This window comes from Marmota monax, unplaced genomic scaffold (genome assembly GCF_021218885.2).
Source record: "Marmota monax isolate L192 unplaced genomic scaffold, Marmota_monax_Labrador192_F-V1.1 WCK01_AAM20220418_F8-fsc00729, whole genome shotgun sequence".
Classification (NCBI taxonomy): domain Eukaryota; kingdom Metazoa; phylum Chordata; class Mammalia; order Rodentia; family Sciuridae; genus Marmota; species Marmota monax.
In genome coordinates this window covers 147183-171913 of record NW_026693654.1, presented here as the reverse complement: position 1 = coordinate 171913, position 24731 = coordinate 147183, and the positions used below count along the sequence as shown (strand labels likewise).

The 24731-nt window shown below is 36.1% G+C and overlaps 1 protein-coding gene across 15 annotated transcripts in view; it reads left to right on the top strand.

Moving 5' to 3' along the window:
• The first annotated feature begins 2603 nt into the window (after positions 1 to 2603).
• The window catches only part of LOC124103256 (terminal uridylyltransferase 7), a 67335-nt gene continuing 45207 nt past the window's right edge, over positions 2604 to 24731 (top strand). For 11 of the 15 annotated variants that reach the window (XR_009228265.1, XR_009228264.1, XR_009228263.1 and 8 more), the window contains exons 1-10: positions 2604 to 2754; positions 3884 to 4434; positions 10117 to 10298; positions 11008 to 11124; positions 11625 to 11802; positions 13981 to 14069; positions 15660 to 15711; positions 16935 to 17004; positions 17817 to 17943; positions 19760 to 19879. Coding sequence is in view for 11 of the 15 variants with exons in the window: in XM_058584089.1 (XP_058440072.1) it covers positions 3915 to 4434; positions 10117 to 10298; positions 11008 to 11124; positions 11625 to 11802; positions 13981 to 14069; positions 15660 to 15711; positions 16935 to 17004; positions 17817 to 17943; positions 19760 to 19879 (1455 nt within the window). In the remaining 4 variants the exon portion in view is untranslated. Of the gene's footprint in view, positions 2865 to 2920; positions 3125 to 3883; positions 4435 to 10116; positions 10299 to 11007; positions 11125 to 11624; positions 11803 to 13980; positions 14070 to 15659; positions 15712 to 16934; positions 17005 to 17816; positions 17944 to 19759; positions 19880 to 24731 lie in introns of those variants that run through there. The other 4 variants (XR_009228266.1, XM_058584094.1, XM_046459763.2 and 1 more) reach the window with 3 other exon arrangements.

Here is a 24731-nt window from a genome sequence, read left to right as displayed (position 1 = left end):
CTATTTTGGTTCCCTAGAGTTCAGAAATCAAGATGGACTTACCTAAACCAATTCTTTCAAATAGGAAGTACTAACCTGACTGGTAATGCTATTTTCCCATAATAAATACAATCATGTATCGCCCACACTCCCTTCCTACTCTATGCTAAATGCTACTGCCTGCTGGTCAAAAAGATTATTAGTTTTATTCCCATGAATTTTCAAAACCAAAACATTTTTTTTGGGGGGGGGGGGTTGATTTGTTTTGTTTTTTGGTACTAGGGATTAAACTCAGGGGCATTCAATCAATGAGCTGTATCCCCAGCCCTATTTTGTATTTTATTTAGAGACAGGGTCTCATTGAATTGTTTACTGCCTCGCTTTTGCTGATGCTGGCTTTGAACTTGTCATCCTCCAGCCTCAGCCTCCTGAGCTGCTGGGATTACAAGTGTGTGCCACCATGCAGTCCCAAAACATCTAAATAAAGAATTACAGCAAAGTTGTAGGAATGTGCCTAAAATCACCATAGTATAGTCACCTAGTTAAGAACAGACATCTCAGGATAATCTGAGTTTGGATTCCAGTTGTGCTATTTACTTCATTCACCATTAAGTGCTAATTTCCCCATCTTTACTTATTATTTATACAGAGGAAAGCAAAAATAATCAGAGACCAGATCTCAATGGAAAGCAAGCTTTCTTTATTAAGCAACAGAATGGCACATTTTTTTCAGAAGAAAAAATGGCAAATGATTATAGGAGGGGTCTAATTTTTTTTTTACAGGATTTGAGTAAGTTTTGATTCATAAAAATGAGATTTGAAAGCCAAGGTGGCATAGGTCTGTAATCCCAGCAGCTTGGGAGGATGAGATAGGAGGATCACAGGTTCAAAGTCAGCTCAACAATTTAGCTAGACCTTAAGCAACTCAGTTAGATCATGTCTCTAAATAATACACAAAATAGGGCTGAAGATGTGGCTCAGTGATCGAATGCCCCCGAGTTCAATCCCTAGTATCCACCCCCCTCCAAAAAATAAGATTTGAATAATTTGTTGCTGGGAAAGGGTGAATGAATGTCCAGAGCTCAGAGATCATCCCCCAAACAAACTGTCCTCCTTTCTCCTTGACGGTTATATTTCATATCCTTCACACTCTACCCCAACTATATCCTCTGCCCTTTTTGACAGGTCTTGCTAAATTGTTGAGGCTGGCCTCCAATTTGATCCTCTTGCCTCAGCCTCCAATGTTTCTGGGATTACAGGCATGCCCCACCCCACTCAGCAGTTTCCCCATCTTTAAAGTGGGAATAATGATATTTTCTTAATGCAGTTGTTGTGAGGATGATTAAATGAGTTAATATTTGTAAAGCTCTCAAAGATGTCTGGCAATAACCAATATTTTACTGATTTAGACTCTTGCCTCAACAGAATCTCATGGGTTTAAATTTAAAAGCTCTAGAAAAATGGACAAATAAGCTGTCCTATTTTCCCAGCACTCCCTAATTCTATTAATTTTGATTTTTTTTTAAACACTCAGAACATCCCAGGTAGCAAGGAGGATAATACCAATTTTTTTTTTTTTTTGGGGGGGGGAGGCAACCCTTAGTTGTTTGCTAGTTCAAGGTGTACATTCTTCAGTTCAAAAATCTGAATTTGAACTAACCCTGAGGCAGAGGCCTGTGAATCACAGCCGTTCAGGAGGCCAAAGCAGGAGGATCGCTGGCTGGGCCATTTAGCAGAATTGGGTCAAAAAAAAAAAAATTGCTGGGTATGTAGCTCAACAGTGGTATGCGTCCCTGGGTTCAACCAGTATCAAAAAAAAAAAAATAGTTTGAATTTGACCCTCTCTGATCATCCTTTCCCATCACACATACTTTTCAAAACGACTTTTAATAGGTGTATAATTGTACAGAATAGTGGGTTTCACTGTGGAATATTCATACATAGATATAACTTGATCACTTTCACTCTCTAAAAATGACTTTTCTTAAAAGTAAACCATTCCCGGCTATCTTTCTTTTTAAATGTCCACATATGGTCGTGCTTTGGCCATACTCTCCTGCCAAGTTCGTCAAAATTCACTTTGTTCTTATCTTCTCTTAGGGTCACAACCTTAGGAAAGAGCAGAGCATTCCCCTGGGGCACATTAAACTGTGGGTGAACATTAGATGCTTAAACTGACCTTTCTACCAGGTCGGCAATTAAGACCTCACGGAAACGTTAAGTCACTCTGAATTATCAGGAAAACAGGAATAGAAAGAAGCTGGCTCAATTTCCCCCAGAAGCCACTGAGTAGCATCCAGGGGCAAAGCTGAGTCCCCCAGTGCCGACTCCCCTCAGATCGCAGGAGACTGGGCTCCCCTTGCTTCCCCCACCCTACCCCGAGCTTTTAGCGCCCACAATCAAGAGGGGAACCCGGGGAGCCCCGGGCACTGCTCACCGGAGAAGGCCCTGCCCGCGCGCCGGGGTAGAGGGCGAACCACCCGCGGGCACCGAGGGGCGTAACCGGGCTGGGCCTTGACAACCCATACCCGGGGGCAGAGCGCTGTGGCGACGGTGGGCGGCCCGGCAGCGGGGCGACGGCGGGCGGGGCGGAGGGCGGCCCTCCGGGCGCGGCGCGCGTTTCCGGCGTGCGCGGCGGAGCGCCGGGGCGGGGGCACAGCCGGCCCCCAATCGCGCACAATGAGACAGCGCTGAGCGCCGGAAGTGGGACCGAAGGAAAACTCGGAGAGGGAGCCCAGCCGGGACAGGAAGAGGCGGGGGACCGCGGCGGAGGTGGTGAGTGCTCTGGGGCGCCTTCTCCCTGTGTCCCTCCTAGACTCGCCCCCTGGCTGGGTCTCCCGTGGGTTCCTTAGTCTCCAAAGTAGAGGTCGGGCCTGGCCCCATAGGTACGTTGGCTCCATCCTGAGGCGGCCTCCTAGTCCAGTTTCGGTGTCTAGGGATCCTCCAGGCCGGCTAGAACTGAGGTCTCGGGTTCGAGTCCGCCTTTTCACTTTGTGTCAGACTCTGCGAGGGTGGGAGAAGGGATTTGGGTCGAGACACTCGGCCCCGGCCCCCTGGCGGCTGGGGGGACCCCGGAATCCCATCGAAGTGGCGGGTCACTTCCTGCTTCCTGGTCCCCACGGTGGCTTCGTGGCCGGGACTGCGGGTACGCCTCCTACTTTTTCATCTCGGACGGTCAGGGGTGGAAACTGAGGCAGACCGGGGTGGGGCAGTCAAGACAAGAATCGAAAAGGTGTGGCATTCTTTAGAGAATTGCTGTTAGTGACAAAACCAAACTTGTTTAGTATTGAAGAATGAGAAATAGGACGGTTCTCTGGAGTTGTCCTTTGGTCAGAAACCCAGTCCCTTTCATTAGTCCGGAGCCCAGCCCCTCTTGTAGCCCGAGAGATCAAAGCCGGTCTGTTCTGAAATGTGATGAAGCAACTAGAGTGGAGTTGAGAGGAAATGTAGTCTGTTTACATAAAGTTTTGGTTACTTTGTGTAACACTTTAAAGTAATTGCCAACTTAAAAAAATAGACTTTCAGGAGTTCTGTAGCAGTATTGGCTTGGGATGAGGTTTGCTTTTGAAGTTTTCTTTGAAGAGAGGCGCTTTTGTATATAAGTAAAGCTTACCAATGTGATATAACGTTTTACTATAATAGTTTTCCGGATAAGAGGAGCTTTTCTTATTCACAGATTTAGTCTTCACAAAAAATACTAGGTACGAATCCCATGATTGTAGGACTATGTCTCCTAACTTCTAGTGCAATGCACTGATTATTAGGAATGTGATAGAAATTTAATTAAAAGAAAAAAAGGAAAGGTTTCTTACACACTTTTGGGCATCAATATGATATGGCATTTTGTGTACTTGGTATCATATCTTGTTGTATTTAATTGTTTTCCCGAAATGCCTTCTTTCAGGTGCAAAGAAAGAAAATTGAAGTCAAAGACCATGGGAGATGCAGCAAAACCTTATATTGTGAAGCGCAGTAAAGATCGAGGACCTGTTGATGATGATGATTTCAGAAGGGGTCACCCCCAACAAGATTATTTAATAATGGATGATTATGCTAAAGGCCATAGCAGTGAAATGGAAAAAGGCCTTCCGAAAAAAAAGCTAACTCCTGGGAACTATGGGAATACCGCGAGAAAAGGATCATACGCTGTTTCCAGCAATCCATATGCATTTAAAAACCCAATTTACAGTCAGCCCACTTGGATGAATGACAACCACAAAGATCAGAATAAGAGGTGGCTATCTGATGAACTTACTGGTAATTCAGACAATTGGAGAGAGTTTAAACCTGGACCTAGAATTCCTATCATAAGCAGACCAAGGAAAGATGCCTTTCAAGAAAGTGAAGATGGTTACAGGTGGCAAGATGGAAGAGGCTGCAGAACTGTAAGAAGACTGTTTCATAAAGACCTAACAAGCCTAGAGGCCATGTCAGAAATGGAAGCAGGAAGTCCTGGTAATGTGTTCCAACTTGTAAGGTTATAGCCCAAAGTCAACAGTGTCTTATTCTTTTTCATCCAAATAAGTTTTATTTTCAGCAGTGAATTTCCAATTTTTCATAGTATATGTTTTCAGAAGTGTTAATTTATTTAATGTGATTATTTTAAGGTTTATAATCATGACATTTGGGCACCTCTAACACATTTCATATATTGGTCCTTTCAAAAGTTTACCTCACTGGGGGTGTAGCACATGCCTGCTAATTCCAGCAACTTGGTAGACTAAGGTAGGAGGATTGCAGGTTCAAGGTTACCTTTAGCAACTTGGCTCTCTCAAAATAGAAAAAATTTAAAAAAAGGGCTGAGGATGTAGCTCAGCGGTGAAACACCTCTAGGTTCAATCCCCCATACTAAAAAAAAATTTTACCTCAAGGCTTATTTTACTTTAGTGAACATATTTTCATACAGTAAAAAATATGTTTTTTATAGAAGGAGGGTATCATATCCCCCTAGGGACCATAGCATAATTTCTAAGTGGTATTATGTATTTTTAAAATTATGTTTATAATTTTGTATTTAGGGCTGGAATTGTGGCTCAGAGCTAGAGTGCTCGCCTAGCACGTGCGAGGCCCTGGGTTCGATCCTCACCACCACATAAAAATAAATGAAGATATTGTGTCCAACTACAACTAAAAAATTTTTAAAAAATTGTATTTAAATAATGAACATGTCCATTATATAAGTGACAGTATAAAAGTAAAACAAAAAAGATTCAATGTGAAAACACAATATAGACTGAATATATTGCCTGCCAAAAGAAGGATTTGTCTTTTGGGTGAAGTATCAATCTCCAGAGGAGAACAACCCATGGTTTTTGTTTTTCAAGAGCTGTCAGGTGCAGTTAGTTGCATGCATCTGTAGTCCCAGCCCTGAGGAGACGGAGGATCACTTGAACCTAAGAATTGGAGGCCAGTCTGGGAATTCAGCAAGTCACCATCTGGGGGGAACTAGGGGTATAGCTCAGTGGTAGAACACTTACCTAGCTTGTGCAAGGCCATGGAGGGGTAGGGGTGAGAGGGTAAGCATGGCAACAGAGATTGGGAAACATGAGTTTAGAAAGTCAGAATACAGAAAAAAGCTTTGCTGTTTGTTTTCAGTAAATAACAACCCATTTCTAAGTGCCTTCACATGCTTGATAATAATTACCCCAGAGTGATTATTTATACTTTTTTCTGAAAGGTTCAAGGTAGATAATGTCCATGTAGCAATGATTTCTATAATCAGGAAGGTTATTTTTATCTAATGGATATATTCACTGAGGTGAGGGGAAGTCATAAATTGGATGGGAAAAATGAAACATAGTATTTAAAAATGGGCTTTTATGTTTATTGGCTGAAAGTCTTTTGTAGTGACCATGTAGAATGAATTGTAAACTGTCCAAATCAAATTTTTTTTAAACTTTTTTTTTTTTTTAATTTAAATGTATTCAGGCAAATGTGGGTACTTTTCTAAGTCTCCAGATGCCTCTTTCTTCATGTTGTCTCAGTAGCCAGTTCATATATGTGTTACTTGCAAGGCACTTGAATTTGGGACTCATGCATATAGAATGCTTAAAAAGGAAAAGCTCTTTTTTTTTTTTAAATCATTAGACAGTCTTAGTACAAAGTGAAAATCTCAAGCACTTGTTAATATTAAATGGGGGAAAAGGAAAAAGGAAAGTTAAAATTAATGCTAACATCAAGGAGCAGAGACAGAATGCAAGATTATAAAAGAATTAAAATAATAGGTAGAGGTAATACCTTAGCGTTACATGTCGTTAAGCCTGAAAAGAACTTGAAGGAATTTTCTGATGGAGCACTGTTATGATACAACAAAGGTGGAATCACAGTTTTACAAATTAGGCAGTTGCAGTTTGGAGAGTTTAAATTTATCCACACTTGTTTATTCAAAGTGGTAGATGAGGAAGTAGAACAGTAGTGGGGACTCCGTCGCCCTGGCCATTAAGTAATTCTCACTAGACCCAGAATCCAAATAGGGAAACTGAACATTTATTGATAATTTCTGGGCTTCTAGTTTTTGTTTTTCTTTTTTATATTGTATATTTGTATTTATGTATTGCAGTGTCCATGTGGAATGTGGACATTAAATTTAATTATCAATGCTTGTCTTTTATAAAAGAAAAAGTTGAAAAGCATTTAAAAATGAAGGTTTACAGATCAAAAATTTGCAGCTAGACAATACAAGGTGCCATTTGGAGACCCAAAAAGTAGTTCATGTATTCTTATTTGGTGTTAGGAATAACTAAGGAAGTTGTTCAAATTGAATAACTGTTATTCAGTTTAATATCTAAACTTTGCTCTTCATTTAAAGGATCCTAAAAAGGATCTCATTAAAGGGATCAAAATGTCCTTAAATCAAAATGTGTCTTAATAGAAGGATCTTATTGAAACTGTGAGAAAATATAATGAAAATAATGTTACTTTTTTTTAATACCATCTTTTCTGTTTATCAGTTTACATTACTGTTTCTACCTCATCTCTTAAATGTCCTAGGTTGCAATTTAACATATTTGGGAAAATGCCATTAATTATTTTAGCTGGAAAACATCCACTCAGATACACATGTCCTTTGTGAATGGGCTAATGGACCATATTCAAATAAAATCTGGGAAAATTCAAATACTAAATATAGAGATCTCTTATTACAATAAATTTGGAATGAGCTAGATGGTCTTCCTCCATTATGGGAATTTTTTAGCAATACCCAGTTATACCTTCTAAGAATCCCTCCAATGAGATTTTGACAGTTTATACCTGCAGGCCTGTGAGATTTAGTTCAGGAGGTTATACTGCTATCAGTTTCTAGTCTGTTCTAGATGTGAGTCTGTATGTGCCTCAAAGAGATTTTGTAGTAATTTTTATTTTTTCTGTTTCAAGATGAAAGGCCGAATTTCAGGATCCATCCATATTTTAATCTGTATTTCAAATCCCTTTCCTTTGACTTTGTCCCGTATCCTTGAACAGATTATTAATTCTCTTGGACTGGCATTGTCCCCATCTGTACAATGGGGAAAATATTAATATCCGTGTCAGGATTACTGTAGGGATTAAACGAGAGCAGCACACAGAAAATGCTTGCTTTACATCTGCCACATAATAAAATAGTAATGGTAGCTACTGTTATCGTCATCTGGCAGAATTTCTGTAGCCATGCTACAGATAAAAGTAATTGGAGTTAATCATGGTCTTTGGTGAGAGATGTCAATCCTTAGAAAATGACAGCAAATAGTTATATGGGAAAGCTTTTGTCAACAAGAGAAAGGAAGTTAATGAAGGAACTTGGTTACATATCAATTACTGTTGTGAATATGAGACTTTTCTAAAAAGGTGTTGCACATGTTGAAACTCTTTTTTGAGTATTTGCCTAAGTAAGAAGTTTCTGTCATGTTCTGAACACTGAAGTCAAATGTATTTATTTAGAAAAAGATACTAATAAAATAAATAAAGATTAAACTAATAATAATTAAATGAGAATGAACACATTTTTAAGTTAAGGGATGGTCATCTCAAAAATTTATTAAGACAATAAGTACTACTGGCTTTAAAAGTTTGTGATAATTGGGGGAAGAAGTATTGAGGTAGCCTGATGATTTCCTAGTCAAATACTATTAATCTTTTGATGTTTTATTTGCTCAGTCTTTTTTTTTTTTTTTTTTTTTTAAGAATTAAGCCCAGGAGATCGCCAGCACCACCAAAAAAAGAAAAAGAATTGAACCCAGGGTCACTTTACCACTGAGCTGCATCCCCAACCCATTTATTGGTTGATTGATTGACAGGGTTTCACAGAGTTGCTAAGGCTGGCCTTGAACTTGGGATCCCCCTGTCTTAGCCTCCCAAATTGCTGGGATTTTAGGCATGAGCCATAGTGCCCTGCTGCTCAGTCCATTTTGATTTTTTTAAGTGCATTTTTCCCTAATATTGTTTAGTTTTTAAAAAACTTTCACTTATTATAGAAGCTTTTTGTCAAATTTCATTACATTCATCTCATGTGTATTGAGCATATTGCTTACTATTTGTGTGTTAGAGTTCTTAGCTATAGTTTTGTGTGTTTTTCCATGCTGTGGATTGAACCCATGGCCTCATGCATACTAGGCAGGTGCTGTACCACTGAGCTACATTCCCCAGCCTCAAAATAGCCTTTTTGAAAACTGGAGGTCCTATACTTCCATTGACACTGAATTTTTTTACAATTAGTTAATTCATTGTAATTTGCTCACTAGTAATGAGTTAATGAGTTCTGAAAAATTGAGAGGAATTTGCCTCATGCTGGGCAGTAGGTTTATATTTCCAAAAAGTAATTTGTATTAAACCATTGCACATGATTCCATCCACTTAACAGAATTTTAATTTGGAAAACAAATTTTAGTCATATTATTAATAACTTTATTTTTCTCAACTTATTGTTAGAAGTCACAGATGTACTTAAAACAGTGTTTATGGTTCAGTCTCACCACCATCTTCTCTTTCACAGGTTGAAAGTTGTAAACTTAAAAAAAAAGAACTGATTCATTTATTCTAGAAATTATAGAAGTAACAGCAGGAGTTTATAAGCAGATAAATTTTTGCTTAGAAAAAAGCCTTTATTTTAACTACCAATTGTTTTTTCCTTTGATATGCTAGGTGTGCAGGTGGCTCAAAAAATCTAAAATGAAAGTAAAAATAAAATGGGAAATGGTGCCCTCAGCAGATGAAATTTTATATTTCTTCCCATTTCTGGTAGACCCCAATTTTATGTCTTGAAAGGCTTAATTTACAACTAAATGATTTTTTTTTCACTGCTCATAAGGATTTCTGAATTCTTGAGAAGTATACAATAGTGTCCACTTCACACTATTAAGATTGGTCACTTAAAAAATAAAAGCAAACGTGGGAAGTTTTCATTACTACAGATGTAGTAACAAGTATAATAAAATATTAGGTATAATGTAGATTATATATGTTAGTATATTAGAAAATTCTAATATGGAATATATTAGAATTACATATATACTTGCCATCAGAGGATAATTTTTACTCTTGATTTAGAATGCTCAGCAGCATATCGGGAAGAAAGAAAATCAAATTGTATTATCAAAGCAGAATTCTTTCCTTTTTTTTTTGGTGCCAGGGATTGAACTGAGCGGCACTCAACCACTAAGCCACATCCCCAGCCCTATTTTGTATTTTATTTAGAGACAGGGTCTCACTGAGTTGCTTAGCACCTTGATAAGTTGCTGAGGCTGGCTTTGAACTCACAATCTTCCTGCATCAGCCTCCAGAGCCGAGCCATTGGGATTACAGGCGTGTGCCACTATGCCTGGATAAATTTTTTTTTTCCTTCTTGTTTCTTCTTTTTATTGTTAGTGCACTTAATTAATAGTAAGGTTTGTTTTGACATATTCATAAAAACATATGACAGTTTTCTTCATTCCAGCAGAATTCCTTTGAAGTTATGGTATTTCTGTGGATTGGTATATCACAGATGATGTGCTTAGTGATTATTCAAACATTTTGTCCATGGAGATCCACCTTTCCCTTTGCTCTGTGTTCAGATGTGATTTATTCTGTCATGCCATTTAATTAATAAATAGGTAAATTCTGCTTTTTATCCAGAAGAGGTATAATTCAATATTGCCAATAATATTTTTCCCCTAACTTAAGAAAACAAGAAGCAGCGGTCCAGACCCAGGAAACCAAGGAGGACTAGAAATGAGGAAAATGAACAGGATGGAGAGTTGGAAGGCCCTGTGATTGACGAGTCTGTGCTTTCGACAAAGGAGCTACTGGGCTTACAGCAGGCTGAGGAGCGTTTGAGGAGAGACTGCATTGACAGACTAAAAAGGGTAACAGCTATGAGCATGTATTTGCTAATAAAAATCCTTGTTCTGGTTTAAACTGTGTTAGTAATTGGAAATACCAGCTTTGATGAATTCGGAACCCTACTTTTTTAAAGTTAAAATAACAAGTGTTTATTTTTAACAGGCATATTATTCTGAAAATATACTAATGAACTTGCTATACCATGAAACCTCCTCCCTTAAATCTCTCCTTCCTCAGCCCCATCCTGTAAGAAATACTTTAGGATCAGGCTTCTCCTCTAATCACTTCCTAACTTCTCTAGGTAGTCTTCTTTTGTCCTGAGGAATCTTTTGGGATAATTATTGTACCCTGTTGTGGCACTTTGCATTGTCAAAAAGTTCCCCTTGTAATTCAGTGATTTTATTTCCTTCTGGGGGTTAAAACTTTTTTTCACATGTTCTGAAGTCCTAGGACCTGCCCATCATACAAATAAGCCTACCTCCCTTTTGAGGTATACTACTTGGATTATCAGTATTTAAGTATTACACATTGAAAAGTATATTCATTATGAGGCAATAGAATTCCAAATAGTTGCAATTGTACTTAATTAAAAATTACTATTAAGATAGTGATAAAGCAAGACAGTAACATAGTGTCGGTTTTTAAACTGAAGGGGAAATCATTTTTCTGGCTTATTTTTTTTCCCCTGGATGTTTGGAGATATACCTTTTGATTAATCTGTTTAAATTATAGCGACCACGAAACTGCCCTACAGCAAAATACACCTGCAAACTCTGTGATGTTTTAATTGAATCCATTGCATTTGCTCATAAGCATATCAAAGAGAAGAGGCACAAGAAAAACATTAAGGTAAGTTTTATGTGACCCAAACTGTTGTTTTTACCTATCAGTTGTCATTGTCATTTTTCTTCTCCTTAAAGCTATGAATATTAATAACTTTAATTAACTTCTTGAAATTGTTTTAACCAAAATACTTTTAATTAATCAGATGTGTTTTCTGGGCAGTCTTTTGAATTTCCTTAAGTATAAAATCAGGGTATAGGAAATCACAGTTAGGACCTATATGTGTCCTTATGACAGTAATAAAAAAAATAATCAGACTGTCATTACTGGTTTTAATGCTCTTTTCTTACACTTTCTCCTTGTTCCTGCTTACTCTCTATTGTCACTGATCCAAATTATATGCATAAAGTGTGTATATGTTTGTTACAATAAAGACAAACACAGCTAAGATGAAAAGGAGGGCTAAAAACAGATTCCTGAAAATTCTATAGGGTGTTGTCTCAGTGAAACATAAAAGGTAAAACCTATGTATGAGCCATTTTTAATTTGAACATTGATCCTAAAAGGAGAAGCAGGAGGAAGAGTTGCTCACTACGTTACCCCCGCCAACACCCTCCCAGATAAATGCAATTGGCATTGCCATTGACAAAGTGGTACAGGAGTTTGGCTTACACAATGAGAATTTGGAACAGAGGCTAGAAATCAAATGTATCATGGAAAATGTGTTCCAGCACAAGTTACCAGGTATTTTCTAGATTTCTTTTTTCTACTTAGCTACTTAAAAGTAACTCGTTCATATTTCAAGTAATTTTCACCTCATAAAATTCATTTGTTATGTACTGAAGCTTTTTTCCTTAGTGAGTATGTTTGTTGTTGTTGTGTTTGGTTGTTATTTCTCCTGGCTTCTCCAAAGGTAACAGACTTTAAACATTCATTGCCACTGTGAACCTGTTTTCATTATAAATATTATTCTCTTATAAAATTCAATATGGTTAATTGCCCTATATTGGGGCACTGTGGGACTCTTGTATGTATTTGTTTACCTTTCCATCTGAATTGACAGAATACTTTTTAATTAAAATAGCTGGGCACAATGGTGCAAATAATCCCAGCAGCTCAGTAGGCTGAGTCAGGAGGATCTAAAAGAGCTTTGAAAAACTAGTTTATAAATAATTTTATAATGGGTTTTGTGTGCTGTTCAGTTGATATTTTGAAATTATATCTATTTTTATTTTAATTTTTTGAGACAGAGGTCTCACTGTGTCACCCAAGCTCACCTTGAACTCCTGGACTCAAATGATCCTCTTGCCTCGGCCTCCTGAGTAGCTGGAACTACGGGCACACACCACTGACTTGCATTATTTTTCATGTAGACTTTAGTGCAAAATAGGGGAGGGAATACAATGTTTGGAGTAAACTGCTTATAAAAATTTAAGGCTGGGTATGGTAAATGCTTGACACTGCAGCTGCTAGTCTTGATAGGAACAACCCTTGCCAATGAAAGGTCATTGGCCTTCCTATTTAGATAAATGATTGGAATAGCTTAATCATCCTCAATTTTGCCATAAATAAGAATTATCTGTGGAGTCATGGACAATTACTTTTAGAAAATTTCACAAGTGATTCTGATTCACAGGGCTAGACTCATTATTTATGTATATATCACCTTATAATTCTTTAAACTATTTGTTCCTGGAGATCATGCAAGTATTTATAACATGTATACATGGATACATATACATATAATTTTTACAAGAATAGGAGGGAAGTTCAACTCATTTCAATACATAGGTATTTCCCAAATAGTAAATTTTAATTTCACTGATTTTTGCTATGAAATTCCATGTAAAATTAAACTTTTTTATAGAAAACTCCTATTTATCAATTTTTGCAGAACTGGGGGATTAAACCTAGGGGATTAAACCATGTGCTAGGCAAGTGCTCTACCACTGATCTACATTCCCAGCTCTATCTATCTATCTATCTATTTATTTATTTTGAGGCAGGATATTATTAAGTTGCTCACACTGGCCTCCTTATCCTCCTGTGTCAACCTCCTGAGTCACTGGGATTGTAGACATGGACTATCACACCTGATTTGTTAATAGAAAACTCTTGAAGCCAGGTATGATGGTTCACAACTGTAGTCCCAGCACTTAGGAGGCTAAGGCAGGAGTTTGAGTCCAAACTGGACAACATAGTAAGTCCCCATCTGAAGAAAAAAATATGCATCTTAAACCCCAAAGAAATCATTTGAATTGGCAAACTTGAAGGAAGAAAATGTCCTCTTGATAAGAATGGGTAATATTTTGGCAAAAATAGTAAAATATTGAAAATAAATTCCATAAATACATATGGAAGATACACATGTTAACACTTATATCCTCCTCTGAAAAGGAAATGTATACTGCCTAGCATATTAAGATATCGGTTATATTGTAATTATTTTGCAAGTTTTTCTCAAGGGATTGCATTATATCAAATACTTTTTGTTTGTGAGTAATTTGTATTATAAAATAAGTAACAAAAAATATTTGCATTAGCTCTTGACTATACTATAAAGTTTATAAGTGTAAAATAGACATCCCTTTTCAGCTTTCTTATTTTGAAAATTATTGCCAATAGTTTTCTACACAAAATGCAAGAGTGATAAAATAAAAATTTTTATTTAAAGTGTTTTGCAACTGACTTGAGATCAATAGTCATTAAACCAAACCAGTCATTGCTGTCTTCCCTGTTACATAAAATTAAGGGATGAGCAAATAGCCACCTATTCCTGTCCTTTGTTGGTGACATACATTACAGTTTTGCTTTTGTATGTAGTTTTAATTGATGGTTCATTTCTGAAATAGCAGTGTTTTGTTACAACTTTTTGAGAAATTTTACTCTATTTATGCCTTCTATGTATTTATTTATTTGTAGATTGTTCTCTAAGATTATATGGGTCTTCCTGTAGCAGATTGGGTTTCAAAAATTCGGATGTAAACATTGACATTCAATTTCCAGCCATTGTAAGTACAAAATGAAATGTTGAAATTTTCAGTGGTATGGAAATTCTTTCTTTCAAATTGTCTTTATTTCAAATTGAACTGTGTGTGAATATATTTTAGATACGTAAAGATACTTTAATGGTGACACCTATTTTCTTAAAAGTTCCATTTTTATGTCTTGCCTGTTTTCAGCTTCAGGTTCAGAGAATTCTTATGCTCCATAGATTTTCAATCTTGTTTATTTTACACTACAGATCTTTCATACTTACTTGTAACACTGGTTTTCTAACCATGTGAATCTTATGGGGATATTTAGGTTTCTGTTAGCTTGGAAAGCTTAAATTCTTGGTAAAATCAACTTTCCATTAATAGGAAAAGAATTCAGGTTTTAAACAGTGTAGATTTTTAAACATTTATGATCTGAAAGCTTAATGAGCCTCCGAATTTCCTATTTTTATATATCAATTTTGTTAAAATATTGTTTTTTTTTTTTTGAACAACCACACCCAGCCTCGATTTCTGGGTTAAATGTAATTCAAAAAGACATTGACAGTCAGAATTTTAAAACTGGAAGGAACTTAAGTAGATTATCTGCTTACCCACTTCGTCATTCTCATAGGTCAGTTTGCAGAAGGTGTATCCTACTTTGGTTACTCATTAAAAGTATAGACTCTGAGATTCCACCCCCAGATATTCTATTTTATAGCCTCTTGTTCCTTGCTCTGAGTAATGTAGTTACTTAGTCAGCTAACCAGTGGATTTTGCTCTTCTTTTAATCTTAAATTCTGATCAGTGAAATTACTAACCATAGCAGTTATTTTGTTCTGACATCATTCATTCATTCATTTAACAAATATTCACTAAATACCTGTTGTATGGCAGGTACTATACTCGATTCTAAAGGAAAAAACAAATGCAGTTTCTCTTTCACAGAACACATATCTAGTTAAGGAGATAAGTAGTTACTTATATTATTAATTATAATGAGAGTTGTGCAGAAAAATAGGGTTCAATAACAGAAAACAGGAACTGTGAAGAGATGCCACAGTCATGGAGGCCTCATTGAAGAGGGAACATTTAAGCTGAACTCTGATTAGGATGGAAGGTAGGCTGAAGCCCCATATGCAGGATCTCATAGGCCATGGTAAGAATTTTACTTTGATCTACAGTCAGTGAAAAGTCATTGATACGTTTTAAGAATCCAGTTCATGATTTTTAATGGTTTTGATTCCACTGTGGAACAAGATTTAGAGTTGGAACCAGTAAGCTATCTGTTGTAATAGTCTTACAGAGTGAGAGGAAATGTCATTAGTAGTGTAACAACTTCCAGCTACCACTTTGAGATTTTCTAAAAAGCTAATTACCTCAAGAATTAATTAACCACAAATTAAATGTATAGTAGGTCTCTTGCCCACACTCATCCTCATTTGGTTTTCATCTGTCTTTCTGTCTTTGACGTACATAGACACTGCATAATGATTAGTTCTTTATTCTGGTACCAATGTTCATTTCTAATTTGGGAAACAATATTGGGAACTTTAGACTGTGTATTTTATCGTGAAGCAAAATTATTTAGGGATTATTTCATGTATTCATTCATTTATTTCCTAGATGTCTCAGCCAGATGTCCTCTTAATTGTTCAAGAATGTTTAAAGAACAGTGGTAAGGTCAAATGCTTTGTACACTTTGCTCTTAATATTTTCTTTTCTCTATAAATTTTATATAACTTATTACTCAAACTCTGAAAATAGAAACTCATGCTTTTAAAGTTTTTTTTTCTTTTGCTTTTTTGTTACATTATAATTCTACATAATAGTGGAATTCATTACGCCTTATTTGTACAGGCACATAACATAATTTGATTAATTTCATTCCCCAGTAACTTTCCTTTCCCTCCCTTCCTCTCTCCCTCTTAAAATTATTGATAAGTGTAATATCCAAAGCAAAAAAATTAAAGCAAATGGCCATGATTTATTAACTAGCTAGCATTCTAGTAGTAGTTCTATGTCTCAAAGCTTTTAGCTTGCTGATGACATCACTATAAAGATTAAATGAGGGCTTGGGCTGTAGCTCAGTGGCAGAGCACTTCCTACCATGTGTGAGGCACTGAGTTTGATCCTTAGCAGTACATAAAAATAATATACATAAAGGTGTTCTGTCCATCTACAACTACAAGAAAAATTTTTTAAAGCTTAAATGAGTCTTAGAGTGTGACGAAGAAATGCAAAATATGCATAATTTAGTCTTGAGAGTAAAATTAAAGAATAATATACTGTATCCAGTGGTTCAAATTAATGTTTTATAAAGGTGCAGTAAGTGTGGCCCAATCCTGATTAATGAATTCATAAATAGTTGTTCCCATGTAAGTTTATCCGTTGCCTTTTCCAATATACTATCCAACTTAGAGCTTTATGACTTTTTTTGCTTTCATAACCTCACTAATTTTCCCTTGAAGTAGTCATCCCCTGTCCTTTTTGTTTTGATTGAATAAAGCATTTAAATATTTTTTTATTTTAGTCAATACATATTTTGACACTGAAGATTTCAGTAGCCTTTGTATCAATGTTGTTTTTAAATCATATGTCTATATTTCTAATTAGGTTACCCTCATAATATTTAAATATTGTGATCCACTGGCGTAGTTACTTTTAATTAAACATAAGCTTTATAAAATAATGATTTTAAATTAATGTGATTACTTGATTCTTGAATATAACATTTTTTTTCTTTTTTCAAATCCCTTCAGAATTTTATTTAGTAGTTGTCTTTCAAAATGGCTGAATAGATAAGCCACACATGGTACTTGGGTCCTTGTACTTTATCTCATTTTGCTTGTAACAAAGCTTTAATTAACCTACTTAACATGTGTTTTCTTCTTTCCTCAGACTCCTTTATTGATGTTGACGCAGATTTCCATGCAAGGGTACCGGTGGTAGTATGCAGAGAAAAGCAAAGGTCTCTGTTTCTTTAAGCTGATCATTAGGTATCAGCTTGCCAAAAGCACAAGGACTTTGCTAAATCTTAATTCCAACTTTGAAGTTATAAGCTATACCTTATATGGTTATCTCATGTTTCTTACTAGCATTCTGTCTATACTTTGGCATTTGATGCAAGAGAGGGAAAGAAATCTTATTTTAAAAAGAGTAAAATTACCTAGAGGGAAAAATTATAAGGAAGCATTTGACCCATTTTAACTAAGTAAAAAAACAACCTTATCAAATGGTTACTTGCTTTAATCACTTTTTACTTGCCATCCTTTTTACCAGCATTTGTGGCAGTGCTGAATAGCTGTTAATGTGACCTCCCCTGTATAGGTCTCCCTCCATCTGGAAACATAACTATCACTACCATGAATGGGTGGCTTATAAGCAATAATGACTCTTCACCAACAGATTCCTTAACTCTTGTAAAAACACCATTTGAAAAAATGAGACAAGTCATGCTCCCATTTGAAATATTTCATAATATTTTCCTTATTTGCATGTTCCCCCCCAAAATAATTTTAGCATATTAAAACAGAGTTCTTCTGAAAATATAGTTTGTTCAATAAGTAACTGTCGTGTCTTTTTTTTTTTTTTTTTTTTTTTAATTCAGTATTTTTAAATGACCTATGAAGATGTAGGGAGTTTTAGGGGTTTTTTTTTCCATTTTTTAAAAAAGTTATTATCAGTGTAAATTAGCTACTGGTGTAAAAATGTACTGATACCTATGTAACACACCTTTTTCTCTTTCTTTTTCATTCCCAACTTCACCGGCACACCCACCAGTGGTCTTCTTTGTAAAGTGAGTGCAGGAAATGAAAATGCTTGTCTGACAACAAAGCACTTAACTGCACTCGGAAAACTAGAACCAAAGCTGGTTCCTTTGGTGATTGCATTTAGGTACTGGGCAAAGGTAAGTTAGACTTCATTAAATGCATGTGTGTATTCTGTGAACTTAACTGCGCTTTAATTTTTACTGGGTTCATTTAACCTTAAATGTTTAGAAAAATACCTATAGACATCAAAAGAGAAAGTATCTGAATATTGGAATAGAAACACTATACAGAAGGAAAATTTAAGGTTTCTGTTTCATTACAACAGTATTGCTTAAAAGATCAAAATGACTTATAATGCTTATTAGAAGTCAGATTTGGGTCAAATCCCAAAGGATGTAGTCAAAGAATTTACAATCTTAACTAGTTTCCCAGGGTAATACTTAGGCACTGTAAAGTTTTAGAAAATAATTCTCATAACCATTTTCAAGAAGAAATCCAAGGATTACATAAAGAAATGAAAAATACTATATCTGGTCTTGCCTATATCTACAATGTTTTAAATACATTCTCCCAGTTGATATGCTGTAATAATCATTAGAGCACTTAATATTCCCCCATAGTATAAGGTCAGATCATAATGATAAAATTGATATTCTATAAGGTGCCTTATATAAAGAAAAGCAAAAATCTTACTGATTGAGGTATAACAGTGATAAGAGATAGTTCCAATTTCTTGGATCCAGGATCAACACAGGATACCCCACTCTTGCTGGATGAATTAATAATTACAATATGCTCCTCTTTGAAAACTCTCTTCTGCTTCATCACTATGTAGGCCATGCTCTTTTAGGTGTTATTTTAATTAGTACTGATGGGTTTGCCAACATTCTCTCCCCAAATTGCCTTTGTGACCAAAGCATGCATTTGCAGGACTGTAAAAGTTGAGAGGACCCTTAAGCTAAGCAAAATCAGTTGGAACTGAACGATCATTTGTATTTCATTAACATGTGTCTTAACTAAGTGAGTGGATTTATTGTAGATGTCAAAAAAATGAAACAGTAAATAGTATTTTAGGGCCTTCCATGAGTAAGTTAACAAGATTAAATATTTGAAATTGAAACTCTTTCAAAACCACAGTATGTGGTTACTGCAAAGGAATAGGAAGTTGTCTATTTGTATCACTTTGCTGGGGGGGAGGGATTGTTGTTGCTTTGTTTTTTGGTTTGTTTGTGGAGTTGGTGATCAAATCTTGAGCCTTATACATGCTGGACAAGTGCTTTACCACTGAGCTATACCCCTGCCCTTTATTGTGCTGCTTTATTCAGAATAATCACTATATATCATATAATATATGTGTATTAGTCAGGGTTCCCTAGAGGAACAGAATCAGCAGGAAGTATAATTACAAAAAGAGAATTTCTCAGGCGACCAAAAGCTAGATAGTCCACAGTGGTCATCTACAGGCAGAGAGCTGGAAGAACCAGCAACTGCTCAGTCCAAGGAGCTGAAGCCCCAGAACAAGTGCTATCCCAAGCTGAGACTGAAGGCTTCTGGAGAATCACTGACAGAATCCACTTTGGAAGAGTGAAAAAGTGAGAGCCCCATATCATCAATCACGGCTGCAGTCAAGAACTCGATCATGAAAAATCAAGCTTGTATCTGCTGTTGCTGTCATGTTCTTCCATCTTTTATTTCATCCAAACCATCATTTTATTGTATGGTGCTGCCCTCACTTAGGGAGGGTCTCCATTTTATTTGGCTGTTCCACATGCCAGTTATTCCTAGACACACTGTCATCAACACACCTTCTGGTTTCTCTTAATCCAATCAAGTTGACAATTCTAATTAACCATTACAATATGGGAATGGGTTGCAGGTTTTAGGCCAAGTTATTTAAATCACAAATTGATGCAAAAAAAAAAAAATGCAAATTCTCTTTTCTCTCACTTATAGCTTTGCAGTATAGATCGCCCTGAGGAAGGAGGCCTGCCACCTTACGTGTTTGCCCTTATGGCCATTTATTTTCTTCAACAGAGGAAAGAACCTCTTCTGCCAGTTTATCTAGGCTCATGGGTATGAAACTTTTTTGCTTATATATCCGATTGATTGATTATAGATCTACAATTCCTTATGCATAATTTCAAAATTTAAAAAGCTAACCAGAAGTAAAATAGATTTGTTTGTTTTACTGGTATTCACATCTTTCATTGCTGAAATGTTAATATGATTACAAGATGCCGATCTATACCTTGCTAGGGGTATTACTACATTTTTAGCCTATAAATCTTAGTTTTTGAAACACCTGTGGACCTGAAGATTTCAAACAAGAGACTTTGAATCTATGTTAAGTTTATCTTTTGACACATTCTTTGGGTACAGCACTCTAATTCGATACTTAAACTTATATATCATCTTCAGACAGTATATGAAGCATTTGTCTCTCTGAAATGGACTTCAATTCATGTACGTATACATGAATGAATGAATGAATGAATGAATGAATATGAATTTTTGCTATGTTGCCTAGGCTAACCTCAAAATCCTAGGCTCAAATGACCCTCTTGGCTTAGCTTCCTGAGTAACTGAGTCTACATGCATATACTACCATGACCAGTGTAGCTTACTTTCTATTTCTGGTTTTTTGCTTCTCTTTATATCCCATGACCTGTAAAACAATAAAAGCATCAAGATTACTAACTATACAAGATGCAGAGCTTATAGTCAACTCTTCAATAATATTTTGGTTTTATCTTTAAGGTGAATTAGACTTTAATAATGTAATCTGGAGGGGCTGGAGTGGTGGCTCAGTGGTAGAGTGCTTGCCTAGCATGTGTAAGGCACTAGATTCAATTCTCAGTGCCGCATATAAATAAATAAAATAAAAAGCTCCACTGACAACTAAAAAATATTTTTAAAAAACAATAATAATGTAATCTGGATAAATTAAAGTTGAGGAGGCTGAGGCAGGAGAATGATGAGTTAAAGACTACCCTAGACAACTTAGCAAGACCTGAAAAAAATTAAAGTTGAGTTTATTTGAACCACTATGGAAATTTGTCTAGAGGTTTCTCAAAAGACTAGTAATGGAACCACAGTGTGACTAGCTATACCACTCTTTAGTACTTATCCTAGAGAATTGAAGTCATTATACTATAGTAATACATGCACACTCATGTCTATAGCAGCACAATTTATATTTGCCCAAACTACTGAACCAGCCTAAGTGTCCATCAGCAGATGAATAGATAAAGAAAATGTGGTATTTATACACAATGGCATTTTATTCCACCATAAGGATAAATAAAATTTGTCATTTGCTGGATATGAATGGAACGTGAGAACATTATATTAAGCAAAATAAACCAAACTCAGAAGGTCAAGGGTTGTATGTGATCTCTCATGTGTGGAAGCTAGAGAGGAAAAAGGAAAAGAAAAGTGGGGGTAAGGAAGTCGTATGAAAATCAAAGGGAAATCAGAGTAGAGGAAAGGGACCAGGGGGTGGGAAGGGGAAATACTAAAGAATGACATTAGCCAAATTACGTTGTTATATTATATGCGTGTGCAAATACATAACAACAAATCCCAGTTATATACAACTATAATGCACCAATAAAAAAATGTAGAAAAAAACCATAAAAAACAATTGAGTTGATTTGTTTAATAAGTCTAATAAGAAGCCACTGAAAGGTCAAAATTATGCTATTGCTTCTGGAACCATTTTTAATCTCTACATGTTTATCTTGGTATATTCTTATGTGTGTAGGTATTTTATAGAAAGCCTTATTTACTGAAAAGCTTACTTTTACACATTGAATATTTTCACTGCTTTTTGTCTTACTTAATAGCACACAGTCTTCTCTTGAAGAAGATGTTCAGTTGGCCATGGTATCACATGCCTGTAATCCTAGCAACTCAGGAGGATAAGGCAGGAAAATCACAAGTTGGAGGCCAGCCTGGGCAATTTAAATCCTTTCTCATAATTTAAAAAATAAATAAATAAAAGGGCTAAGGATCTTGCTCAGTGGTAAAGTGTCCCTGGGTTCAATCCCTAGTACTCCCCCCCCCCACACACACACACAAAGTATGTTCTAGAGTGGTAGTTCTTATCTGTAGGCATATTTGTGTGTGTGTGTGTGTGTGTGTGTGTGTGATTTTAGACATTTTTTTCTTTATATTTAATAAACAGAATTAAGTGGAGACTTTGTCTAGCAGGCTTCAGTAATAAAAAACTGAAGTAGAATAAACTACTTGCAAACTTTATCCTGACACAAGGGATTAAAGTATGCTCTATATCTTAGTTGTCTAATGGTAACTCTTTGTAGCTATGACACTGAGAAGAAAGGATTCAGGGCTACCAAGAGGGTATCTCCGCCAGATTACTCTCCTTCCAAAAAGAACAAGAGAACAAAGTCATCCACACCCTAGAAGGAATTTGGTAAACTGTTTGAAGTTTTCCTTTCATCTTGTCCCAAGAGAGAGTGGAGTTTAGGATGGGACCAAAACAGTTGGACCCAAAAGGGCCTGGAAATAAATTGGATATTTGGCTTTGCACATAAATGTCTTACTGAGTAAGAGCTGCCTTTTCATGTGTACTGATCCTCTCTAAATAATCATTTGTCAGTGATGTGAGGATGTAGGACAAAAGCTGTTTCTCTTCCTTAAGAGTAGTATGAATACTTTATTCCAAGGCCAATGTATAATTTCCTTTGCAGTGAAACTGGAAACTCTCTGAAGCAACTCTGAATTTATTTTGATTGTATCATTTAACTTTTTTCCCAAGACTTAATGACAAAAACAGATACATGATGATCAAACACTGGGTTGACTCTATGGATCAAATAATCTACTTAATGAACCAAAAAATCTACTTAATGAACCAAAATGATCTGCAGGTTATAAACTATACAGGCATTGGTTTAGTGGCTGCTGCCAGAAGCTTAATCAAGAAAAGTAAATAAAGCAAATGAGGGGGAAAGGAATTAATATTATTCTTACCAGATATTTCACCTACATCACTTCTGCAGAAACTCCTTCAAGGTCCTCACAATTAAAGTACTTATGTACACTAGTCATTGTACCAGGCCTTGAAGAGAATATAAAAATGAACAAGACTAAATTCTCTTATCAGGAAATTTAGTATATTGTGCCCCTGTGCTCTGATTTATCTTTCTTGAGGTTTTTAGCCTCTCTGCCCAGTTGTACTCAGATCTCTTCCACCTTGGCTAGGATAATCTCCAAATCTTTTACTCCCAGTCAGATTTCCCATTGTATTGTTATTAGATCTTGATACAATTGAAGTTAATCATAATGGGCATTGAATTAAGAGTGAAAAGCAGGAAGATACTAGAAAAAAAATTAGTAGAGCAGAGTCTAAATAAGATGTGGAAGTTGAGCCATATAATTGACTGATAGCAGGAAGAGTATTCCAGGCAGAGGGAAGAGCAGATGTTAGTTCCAAATCAGAAGGATAGACTATGGTTCTGAGAAACAGCCAAGAGCCAGATTACATAGACCCTGGAAGGACTGAATTTTCTCTGAAATAAGAAGGAAACCACAATGAGCAGAAGAGTGTGACACGATGTCTTATGTTTCAGAGGGATCACTCTTTGGGGTAGAAATAAATTTGGAAAACCTTATCCTTACCTCATCTCACAATTTATTATGTTCACTAACCTGTTTATTATGTAATGAGTCCATTATATAATTAAAAAAAGACCTGTTCAACTCTGTTAATATTTCTCAGAACTTTGGAGCCCAGACCATTTTCTTTTGCATTCATTAATACCACATTAAACTGTATTTTGAAACCTTTGGGCTTAACTAGAATTTAAAATATTGGAAATAGTTTCCAGCCAGGCACAATGGCCTATGCCTGTAATCCTACCTACTAGGTAGGCAAAGACTTGTGGATTGCAAGTTCAGGCCAGGCTAGGCAACTTAGGGATACTGTATCTCAAAAGAAAAACAAAAAGATCGATAATACCGTTCAGTGGTAGAAATCCCCTGGGTTCAATTCCTAGTACTATGAAAAAAGAAAAATTCTAATTAGGAGAATTTAGTTTTTATAATTATATCTCTACAATACTGATAATGACAGTTTCTTGGATTTATTGAGTATTTCTACATGCGGCATATATATCAGAGCTGTCCCATGAAGGAAGTTCTAGTGCTATCCCATTTTACTAGAAATTGAGACCTAAAGAGAGTAGGTGCCTGGAGGATCCAAGATTTGGGACCACTGAGTTTTACTCCAAAACTCATGGCTTTAGTCACTATGCCCTGTTGCCTTCTCAGAAATTTTGTTGTTGTAACTTTTCGGTTTGGTTTTGTTTTGTTTTACAGTGCTGGGGATTGAACCAAAGGCTTTGCTATGGAAGTGCTTTACCACCAAAGTACATCCTCAATTCAGAATATTTACTAAAGAATTATAAAGGGTTGAAGGTGTAGTTAGTGGTAGAGCAAAAATTTGCCATTTCTTTTGCAAATCAGAATCATCAGAATCTTCTTTTTTACTTTGATTGCAGATTTTGTTGTTGTTGGGTTTTGTTTTGTTTCATTTTTTGGTGCTGGACATTGAATCCAGGGTTGCTTAAACACTAAGCAACATCTCCAGCCCTTTTTAATTTTTATTTTGAGACAAGGTCTCACTAAGTTGCCTAGGACCTTGCTAAGTTGCTGAGGCTGGCTTACAATCCTCCTGCCTCAGCCTCCCTAAATGGCTGGGATTACAGGCATGTACCACAGAACCCAGCTAAAAATATTTTTAAATTTATGTTTATCTTAAAAATATTCCACAAACAATATCTTTTATATTTTCAGTGAACTTGGAATATATTAACTTTTTTCATTTCTTCAAACATATTAAATGCTCAAATCAATACAAAAATGGTTTCTACCTTATAATAATAGATGTCTACTTTTTCCT